General features: G+C 27.9%; 1 protein-coding gene across 1 annotated transcript; it reads right to left on the bottom strand.

Annotated features, from left to right (window-relative positions):
• Positions 1-668: 668 nt before the first annotated feature.
• On the bottom strand, positions 669-3,162 carry LOC8283359 (cyclin-D5-1). Its single transcript, XM_048376330.1, has 5 exons — positions 2,621-3,162; positions 2,413-2,499; positions 1,997-2,288; positions 1,775-1,908; positions 669-1,606 (listed from the first exon to the last, which is right to left on the bottom strand). The coding sequence occupies exons 1-5, from the start codon at positions 2,897-2,899 to the stop codon at positions 1,382-1,384; spliced, it is 1,017 nt and encodes a 338-aa protein (XP_048232287.1). The 5' UTR covers positions 2,900-3,162; the 3' UTR covers positions 669-1,381.
• Between the last annotated feature and the right edge of the window lie 8,544 nt (positions 3,163-11,706).

Here is an 11,706-nt window from a genome sequence, read left to right as displayed (position 1 = left end):
TGGAGGGGTGGAGCCTCTGACACCAATTTTTGTTATGAATCTTATGAGTCATATGTCCCCCCTCTTTCCCCCCAATCCACCCCAAAACAAAGACTCTTGTACCTTCTTCTTCATCATCATAGATTTGGGTCCTACCAACTTCCATCAAAGGGAGAGAGCAAGCAACTATCAGCATTCACATGTATTGGTGAAAACTATGGCCTTTTTGGGTGCGTTAGGTAGCAACTTTGAAAAAGAATGGCCTCTAATCACAACAGCAAAACTGGCTTCTTTTTCATTGCTTGTTCTTGATTGAATTCCCCTTTCAGAATGACCAAGAAGCAGTTCACTTGAGGATCTTTTTACTTGGGAGAAAACTTCAAAAACCATATAATTTAAAGCATGTTGCTAGCACTTAACTACCTAATACACTAAGAAAACCTGTTTAGTTAACAACCATTTTAGCTTTTGATAATTGTTGAGGAATTATGATCCCTAGAGACAGTGCTACCAGCTATGTTATAGTTAAGAAAACAAATTGGGAAAATAGAAGAAAAGAAAACTTCCCACTCATAAAAGAGGAACACCCTGCCAACATTCCAAACAAATCTAATCACATTCACCTTTATATACTTTTTTTTTTCTATTTTATTCTTTTTTAATATGAATGGCCAAAAATACAAAGTATGTATCAAATCAAACAGAAACAACTCTTCGTTCTTCATGGCTTTCAGCCTTTTGAAAGACGTAGGAAGCATCCCAAGCCCCTTCCATCAAAAGGAATACAAGGGGTTTACAATGGATGTATACATCATCAAAAACTCTCATTTGTTTTGTCCCAAAATTGAGAGGGAAAAGAAAGAAAAGAAGTATATAGAGAGGGGATAAAGAAATACAGCAACTTGAGAAAAGTGCAAGCAACAGTATAGGATATTCATGAAAGCAACAAACAAATACAAAGAATGCTATATAGACAAAAAATATATATTTATTATATATATCTTCGGTGGCTTCTCTGGCATTCTCTTGGCCTTTCTTCCCATCTTAATGGCTTTTGGACTCGAGTCAGCTGCTTCTTTACTTGTTACTGTTGGTTAAAGCTATCCCCTTTCTTATTTATTTACTTTCCCTTTTTTTCTCTTTTTTTTTTCCTCTATCCCCTTCTCGGGTAGGCTAAGCTGAAACTTTCCTTTGTTGCGTATTGGAAATTGGAACTCCAATCATCAACTCCAAAATCCATACCATCAAATTGGCATAAATAAACACTCTTTAGACCTATAAGCCAACTCTCCTTGTAGAAAAATTGATCAGTTTTCATAAATAACAAAGAAAAGAATCGTATAATTCAACCAATGAAATGAACCCAATTCAAATCCCTTTATATAGAATCAAATGTATTAATTTAAGGCTGATGACAGATTTTCTTTACTGGACAATTTTGATCACAGTCATTGTATGTGAGTCTTCTTTTAGTGCCAGCTCCAAAAGTAGTGGAGGAAGAGTTTTCAAGAAGAGCCATTGAAGTAGAATGGATTGATGATGAGTTAGGAGAAATCACTTGCTTTGGTGTCTTAAGTTTTCCCATCTCTATTTCCTGCATTACAATATAACAGGAAAATATATGTTCCTGTTGCAGTGAAATATGAGATGAAAATTAATAAGGTTAAACATTGATACCAAAATCAATATCAATATCAATATCATTATCATGATCTGTTCTGTTCTGTTCTTTTCTGTTCTGTGCTATTAGTTATTTCTTAGAAAAATGGTATAAAACAGAGAAAGAAAATCTCACATTTTGCAAAGAACCCCATGATGAAATTACTTTCATCTTGAGCTCCAGCTCTTGTCTTGTTAATTGATTGTCAGATGCAGCTAATACTGCAGCCATAGCAATAATCGATGGTCGATGATCCAGCAAATTAATTTCTGTAAAGAGAAAAATGACTATAGATTCACAAATCAAGAATCAAATTGGACTAGTAAAGTTTTCAACTTAATTTGAAAGCTAAATTACCTTTAATCACTGCAACAATAAGTTCCCCAGCTCTAGAGACTGTTTCTTTTTGTCTAGATTCACCACAAATTTTATTGATGAAATAATGTAGATAAGAGAAAGGAGTGATTGAACCCATTTTCCATTCTAAAGTATTCAATACCAGCAACTCCATTCTTTGAATTACCTTATTTTCAAAGCAATAATCTTCAATTGGAAACTCTGATAAAGGAGGCACTCTACATTCCTCCATCTTTGCTGCTAATGATAAACATGCCACAGATAACAATCTAATAGCCCACAATTTACCATCCTTCAGAAAAAAAAAAAAAAAAAAAAACACCACCATTAACATCCATTAATCAAAGCAATAAAAAAAACTAAGAATCCAACCAAATTATGCAAAAATTGACAAGAGTGTTCTTTTCGTTGCTTACATCAATAGATCTTTTTGAAAGAAACCGATCAAAGTATGTCACTGAAAGATAAGCTGTGTGAAACCGGAATCCGAAGATTGCTCTTGTCTAAATCAGAACAGAAAGAAACATTTTTTTCAAGAATTTAACTTACGAAAACAAGAATTCAGAAAAAGAAAAAAAAAAAAAGAAGAAGAAGAAATCCTGACAGGAAAACACAAGTACCAACATTGAAAATCCAATCAATGGCATCCAAGCGGGCACATCTTAACCAGCTATAATTAGCGAATGAGGAATCATCAGAGCATGTAAAACTTCTACTTTCCATTTCAACCATTTTCTCAATGTATTCAATCTCTTCATTCTCCAAAACAAAACAAGAAGAAGAAGAGGAAGAAGAAGACTCAAAGTTCAATTCTTGAAAAGAATTGTTTTCATTAAAACAAGAAGCATCGTCTTCTTGACAAAGAAGACTGGACAAAGACAAAGAATTGTCAAAGTCAGCCATAGCTTTCTACAGAAACAACTGAAAGCAGAACATGGGTATTTGCAAAATATGGATTATTTAAACTGCAAGATTGAAGAAATCTAGAGAGAGAGAAGTGGACTCTGGTAAGTGGGTTAGTGAGTGAGTGAATGAAAGAATGGAGGGAAAGAGTGGAGGGTAGCGGTTTTTCTGCCGCCAAAATAAGCGGATGAGATATAGAGAGGCGTTATTTAGCAGTTACGTGCACTTTTTATTAGGCCATTTTAGCTATAAGGTATAGTTACTCTTACTATAGTATCTACAAATCAATGCTCCAAAAATCTCTCTATATGTTGGGATTTTCTGATAAAAAATTTAGGATACATTTTTCTTGTAAATTCTATCTATAAATACAATTTTAAGGGTGTGGGGTTCTTAGATACATTACTATATACAATAAATTGTTGGTTATTCCTAGATTTTAGACAAGTGTACCATTACATGTATTGTCACACTCAATTATAGGGTCTCATTTATTTTATGTTTTCCTTCCTTTTTTTGGGACAAGGTGAGGTGCCCATGGAGGAAGAAAAAGAAAAAAAAAACTTGTAGTCCTTTATTCATTTTGAAAGAGTTTTTCTTGTGATTTATTTAAAGTTTTTTTTCCTTGCAACCTTGATGGTTTAATGTCAATTCGACTTAATATTTTGATTAAATTGTGTTTTAATTAGGAATGGCAACTGTTAGAATGTCTGCCCGTTTAAGAATATTAAAATTTGCATTTAGTTAAATAAATATATATTTGAACTCAATCTAAATTCGTATAAAAGATTATCGTTGTTATTTGAACTCGTTTCAAACCCAAATAGAAATACCTATATACTATCTGACCCCGATTAAACTCCGTTTAGATTAAATATCTATTAAATATATTTATAATATTTAAATGGATAACGAGTACCCTATATGTTTATATAAATATTCGGATAATTAAATGAGTACTTATTTACTGAACTCGTTTACAATAATTAAATTCTAAAATATTACTAATAAAAATTAATGTAAACAAAAAAGTTATGAAATATAAACTAATCAAATTTAAATATTCAACATTATATATTCAATAAAATTTTAAATAAAATTTTAAATAATAAAATATAATAAATTTTAATATAATCGAGTTGAGGTAATGGGTACACGCGGGTTCAAATCTGAATTCGACCTGAATCCAATATGGGTAGTAAAATTAATTTCCAAACCCATTTATTATTACTCGAAATCCATCCTATTGGACGGATCGGGTATTCGAAAATATCCGCCTAAGTGTCATTTCTAGTTTTAATGTATATAATGTCTATAGTTTAAAAGAACTTAATCACAAAAGTCAAGAGTTGATATTGTTAATTTTGTTTTCGCTTTTAAATATTTTTATATATTTATATTTGGACTTTAATTTATATATAATTATTTTGGTATTATTTAAGTTAAAAGAATTAAATAAGAGATTTTATAAAATTTTCAATTTTTAACTTAATTTAATGTTTAAGATTTATACATATTGATCAAAATTTATAAATTTTGATGAGACTATTATTTTTTAAAATTTATACACCCTCTATTCTATTATAATTATCAGTTTTTCAAATAAAAAAATTTCAATTATCTGTCATTTTTATATATTTAATATAGCATTAAGTTTTTTTAATTTTTATATTAATATATGTATAATAAATTTTAAAATATTTATGAAGTAAACTAGTCTAGTTTAGCTAGTTTTTTTTAATTATAATTAATCCTACTAAATACTTTTTCAATAGGAGTAAATTACTAAAAAGTGACAGTTATAATGGAACTGAGAAAATAACACTGATAAATTTTTTTTTTTTATTTTTTAAAGTTTTAATCTTTTACTTAAAAAAGCAAAAGAAAATTGATATAAATTTCTTTTAATGAACGGTGAATCTTTCCTCACTCCTGTTAGTTAATCCATAGATGTGATAATGTCGAATTGATATGAGATCTTAGAATCGACAATTGCAAAATAAAATAATGTATATAAAATATCATATTACAGGTAATTCCTTAAAAAAAGTTTGGATCTAATCGGAGGGGGCTGCTTTGGATCCGTTTTGAATGCCTATTGATGACATTAGGTTAGTTGCAAAGTCTTTTTATTTCTATTTGTTTCCATTTTGTCGATAAGAGAGCAAATCAAGTTGCTCACCTAATGGCTCAGTGGGCTCATTCCATCACTCATCATTCTATTTTTATGGAAGAGGTGCCTCCTCGGATCAATGCTTTTGTTTTAAACGATATGCTTATTTCTTGACTTCTTAATGCGGTTCTTTTTTTTTTTTTTTTCCATAAATTAAATAAACAATTTAGTTTTTAATGTATAAATACAGTGGCCTTCTTATATTATAATATTTAATAAATTTTAAAAGATATTAGTTTCATTTTATTAGATAGTTAATAATTTTAATATTCAATAGATAATAATTTCTTAGAATAAGTTTTATCAGTTATTAAACTAAAATATGAGCAAGTAAATTTAGTTTTATTATTTTTGGTGTAATAACATATTAAAAGTCCTTTTAGTGTATATGTATTTTTTAGCACTTATTAAATTAGACAAAAATAGTCTCGATTAATACTAATTTTAAATACGGACAATTATTTTGTCTCTAAACAAGCCCGATCTAGAAAAAGACTAAAAAACAGATTTATTTTTTTAATTAATATTTCTGCAAGAAAGATCAAATAGATTTTGCAAAGAAATCAACAATATATCTATGAACAATCACGAAAGTTTATTAAAATAAAAATAATTGAAAGTAATAAATAAAACATATAACATAAATTTGTATTCATTAAATAAAAGCGAAATTAATATATATATATATATATATATATATATATATATATATATATATATATGTTGCTTAAGAGAAAATTCCAGAACTAGAAATAAGAAATTTATTAATTCAAATAATTTTGCAGATAGAGGTGTAAATAATTTATTTATTTATTTAACTCAATATTCAATTCGAGTAATATGTATAAATAAACCTATTAGAAAAGTATTACATTTTTTTTTTTCTTTGGTTCCTTTTATATTATGGTGATGAGAATACTTTATTCTTTTGAGCACTGAGCTGAGATGGTGTCATTTAGACCCTCTGGAGCACCTGCGATTTAGTGAATGACTGCATCTTTGTAAGCCATTGAGACTCCACTGTAAGTTGTTTTCCAACTTATTCCACAATAAGCTTGTTACTTAGAAAAGAAAAAAGTTAAAACTAATGGTCAAGTGATGTTCACGCATATTAGTAAAGGTGAAAGGTTTATATTATTTCAATCTAGTGAAATTTGGTCTACTTTATTTAAACTTCTAGAGAGAACAACTATTGGCTTTTCAATCCACACTTAGGATTTCTTTTTCAAAAAATTTATTTGTTGAAATTTAATAATTGTAAGTTATAATTATCTATCATCATATAAATTATAAATTTTTATTAAAATTTATAAATGGTAATAGAATCCGATACTTCTCTTATTATTATAGACAAATATAGCAATCAAATTTTTGCTTGATTTACAATATATTCTTAGAATTTATACTTTTTATTTGTTAAATGGTAGTTGTTATTTTTTACGGTGTATTCAACCTCGAATATAAATTTTTTCTAACAATATAATAAATTAGCTTATTATGAGTTTATATTTAGTATGTTTTATAGTAGATTTGAACGAAAATTATAAATTTGTGTTGCGCTATAATACATGCGCGTGCCCCTCTCAATTGTGCACCCATGTGTAAATTTTGTTCTTCTTTCGTCTATTTATTTATATACATAACCATAAGTTAAATCCAATTATTATCTATTTTCATTAGATTCCTTTTAGTAGCCGTTAAATGATCATTCAAAATCAATTTAGATTGTTGCTTTGTTTCTTATGGATATAAATATACCTAAAAAAGGAGTATCAAATGCAATAATGAATATCTATTTACTACCCACATTCATCTTTTTCTTTCTTCCTTCTAATCTCTCAATATTACAGAAGTTTTATTTTCTGGCGAAAGAAAACTCATTACTCACTGAAGGTCAGTGTTTGAGTCAAGTCCGCGATTTCTCAAGACAAACCACATTCACATACTTCGAAAGGGCAGAAATTAACTTTTAAGAATAAGGAATACAGATTTATGGCTGAGTTCAATTCTTGGCATTTTTGTATGTCCATATTTCATACTACTGATCTGAAATTGCATTGTCGAAAACAATTTCAGTGAGTACGAGGCATGCAACTTTCTGCCCCTCCAATGTTTCTTTAGAGAAGCAGCGGAGGAGTAAATGGCAAAAGAACAATATGGAAGCAAATAAAAAGAAAACAGGACACAAGATCCAAAATCTGTTTATGGATAATTACAATCAGTGGGATGCCATCTTATTCAAACTCTTAAATGGGTCAGATAGAGAATAAATTCTGGTCTGGAACAAATTAAATAGTGAAATTCCTGCCCCAGTTTTATGGATTACGTTCTCACTTCTCTCACAGACATGTCCTTTCTCTGCTCTTCCCTTTTCTTTTTTTTTTTTTGTTTTCCTTTAATTTCCCCTTTTGTATTAACAAGTATCATTACGCTGTGTAAACAGGCACTTCATCAATCATGTTGCCTGTAACAATGTCCTAATCAGAGTTGTCGATTCTTTTTTCTTTTTTCTTTTTTCTAAAAAGAAAAGTACTTAATCGAGAGTTTAATTTTATTTTCAAATCCAAATACGTACAAATTGGGCAAAATGCATTTGTAAATTCTTTTTTCTATTTTATTTTATTCATGAAGTCTTTGTATTTTTTGTTTTTATTTTTATTAAGAGATCAGTAATTTTTAATAAAAACAAAATTCTAAATAAAAATCTCATTATATAAATGAGAAAACTTCTTAATTCAAATAAAAATATAATAGCTTAATAAATAAAATAAAAATTTAAATACGTAATAAAATGAAACTTATTAATAGATTTTGCTTAAAAAGTGGAACTTGATCAACAAACGTTGACTCGCACAACTATAGAGTTACAAGTTATAAACTAATAATTGAAGAAAAAGTGATAGGTATAATATATGTATTTTTACTGTAAGAAAGTAGAAAAATTACATTATTCTATTGAATAAAGTTGAGACAAATTTAAAGGACCAAAAAAGTTAATGTCTGAATTCACATACTTAAATTGCCAATTTGGAAGGTAAATACTTCTGATGAAAGAGGAATCTGATTAATATTCTTATTTGTGAAAATAAAACAAAAAAAGTCTTGAATTGGAATAATTTATTATCTTAAAATATAAAACAAGTTAGTAAATCACCGCTATTGAATCTCAATAAATTAAAAAGAAGAAAAATCAAAATTTGATTATGGTCCAAAATCTTATCATATAGTAGGAACGTGCCTTTATTAAATGAAACCATAGATGTAACACAAGGCACATGACATTATTGATAGCACTTTATCATAATAAAATAATTATAAAGAAAATTGTCATGCTTAGCACTCCTGATGATATTTTGTGATTTAAATAAGCTCAAAAAGACAACAACAATATTATTCCCAAAACTGAGCCCTGTTTTGTCTGAACCAAAACAGAAGCCAAGTTGGATTGACAACATGATGCAAGTTAGCTTTTGGAGTTTTGTAAGATACATCACCCCATTCAGAATGATAGCATATAAAGTATCCTAAGTATAAATTAAACACTTTAACTAATCGTTTATTTGTTACTCTTTGATCATAAATACCAGTGTAATACGAGTCCATAGATTTTAATATTTAATAATCTCTTTATCATATTATAGGGAATAATAATAAATTAAAATATTCTTAAATCTCTTTTTTCAATAAAATTCTAATATTTTAAAATTTTGTTTCTAAAATATAAAAATTATTTTAAAATACTAATTAACTAAACACAAAATTGATGTTACAAATATAATTAATATGTTATTTTTAATAATTAAAAATTAACTTATTAATTAATAAAACAATAATTATATACATAGATTATTTCTTTTTTAACTTCTTTAAGTAATCAATTGATATTATATATAAATCACCTTGCATTATATTAAAATTCATATTTCTAATCCGATCATAGACAAATTGTTCCTCTTGCAAAGACTATTGACGTGTCTATCAGAAAAGAGAAGACCACTGATGTGTGATTGATAATAAGAATCCTTTTGATTTTTTTTTTTATCTAATTTTAGAATTAGTTCTAAATTATATTAGCAATATCTTTTGAGATAATAAATCATTATCTCAAAAATTTTAATAAAGTCTTAATATTAATAATAAAGTCTCATAATAATTTAAGTTCTTAATAGTAAATTTTATAATTGAAAAATTTTATATGTAATTATTAATTGTTAGATTTTATCAATTAAAAATTTTAAATAAAAACGTAAAATAAATATTTACTTATTTATATTTTAAATATACTTGGTATTCAATATGTCATATATCAGAGATATTAAAACTACTTTTTTTTTTTTTTTTTTTTTGGTCTAGTAAGATGATTGTTCGACACTAATAGCATAGATGGAATAGTCTCACTCTCGTGTCATATAAATAAGTATGATACTGGTCCATCGTATGTATAAAATCTATACCAAAAAATAAATTTAAGGACCCACAAAAATTTGGGTAATAAATTTAAAGTGATTAAAAAGACTAATTAAAGGTAGGAAATATAAATTTTGTTGGGGAGGACCGGAGGAGGGGCCAAAGATAGAAGCCAAAGAAAGTATATTGATGATGGTGGTGATATCACACGTGACTATAATTGCAGGCAGGAGCGTCTTCACGTGTGAAAGGCTGGACCACTCCAGTCTGGTACTGTTGTTGTTTCTTTTAATCTATGGAGAAGTGAAGTTGAAGAAGAAGAAAAAAGAAAGAAATCAAAGAAGACGCTCCTCCCCTATCCCAAAGTTGCCCACCCACAAACAATTAAATTTATATAATAATAATAACCATAATAATCCTCAACCCCAAAAAAATAAACTATGTAATATATAATATAATATGATGTGATGTGATGTTTAATTATATGTATGACTATGAATGATAATAAATAAATGAATTACAAGTATGCAAGCTGTTGTAGCTTAGATGTTAGTGCAATTGGGACATAGAACCTTTGACTCTGCTGCAATCTGCTGATACCAATACCAAGATGGTCAGTTGCTTTGACTGTGTTTTTGTGTGTGATTTGTTGATCCTTAAAATAGGTCTTGTTGCGTTCTGCATACAAATTGCTGAAAGGTGGCTTGCTGGACAGAATCATGGTTTCCTAAACCTTGGCCCTTCTTCTTTTTTTCTCTCCATGCCATTAGGCTCCTTTTCTTTTTCTTTTTCTTTTTCGTTAACAAGCAAAATAGGCCATCCTTAGATTTTCTTTTAAAGTAACATAATATATTTAATGAGACTATTAGAAATTATATTTTGAATTCCTTTGCCACCAAATGGGTATCAAAAATTTAACTCGGATGATAATAATATTTAACTTGGATGGCCTTTTTGGTTTTTACCATTTCTGAAAAGGCATAAATTATATGACTAATCAAGGCAATTTGACAATGCATTGGCTTTTCTATCCAGGAGATGAGGACTTTTTCCTTTTCCCTTTTGTTTGTAAAATCTCCTTTTGTGTCACTTTTGATCAAGGAATTTGAAGTGAAATCCCACAAAATTATGAAATGGATGGTGTACAATAAAGTGATAGCATTAAGACATTGCACAATCTTTTTCTATTTGTTTAGCCTACATAATATAAAGTAGGTGTCTATTGCATGCATTGCATATATTAATTTATAATATTGTAATCCAAAATCTCATAGATGAAACATTAAAGGTTTATTTTATATTAACTAAAATTAAATTGAGCTTTAACATGTAGATATTTTAAAACTCTTAAAATATTATTTTACTACATATAAAAATTCATACTCAACGCCCACTAAATCGCTTTAAAATATTAAATAAAAAAAAAATATTACATCAAATATTGTATAGACATGTAGTTAACAATTAACTATATATATATATATTCAGAAACTCTTATTATTTTCCATGGTATAGCTGTATATTCCAAAAGTAAATACTAATTTTATGTCTTGTCTTGCTATTTCTAATAGTAGAACATGCATCAACTCAATGTCAGGATTTAAAGGAGAAAAAAAAAGAAGAAAGATATATAATGGAGTAGACATAATTAAGCAAGGAGATAAACAAGTCATTCGTTTCATAAATTAATAATTTATGAAGCAGAATTTGATGCTTATTAGGAATAGTAAACAGGCAAATTATTTGGTAGGTCCATTATGATGGAAAATAAAGAAGAAAGGGAAATGCTTAATTAAATATAAAAGGGATGGAGCTCCTTTTGTTAGTGCCGTAACTTTAGAATTTCCTCCCTTAGGTTATAATGTCTAGCTTGCTTGTGCGGCCTCCTATATGCTGTAGTAGCTCTTAATTTGCCTGGTTATCATCTCCATTTTTATGCATAAAAACTTAAAAGGTATCTCTCTTTTTATCTAATTACCTTTTCCCCTCCCATTTCTTATTTCTATTTTAAATTCTTTTACATTATTATTATTGATCTTTATATGTATATAATCATTCATTTACTGTATGTTTTGTGTTGTACTTAGCTGATTACAAAATTTACAATACACATTCTTTTCTTACTCAATTTGTAGTCTTGGTGCAGTATTCTTTTTTCTATATGATACTCTGTTTTATTCAAAATAAATAAAATTCCACATATCTATTGAATCTAACATATTTTACC

This window comes from Ricinus communis, chromosome 7 (genome assembly GCF_019578655.1).
Source record: "Ricinus communis isolate WT05 ecotype wild-type chromosome 7, ASM1957865v1, whole genome shotgun sequence".
Taxonomy (NCBI): domain Eukaryota; kingdom Viridiplantae; phylum Streptophyta; class Magnoliopsida; order Malpighiales; family Euphorbiaceae; genus Ricinus; species Ricinus communis.
The sequence above is the reverse complement of the archived record's forward strand: the minus strand, read 5'-3'. Positions and strand labels throughout refer to the sequence as shown.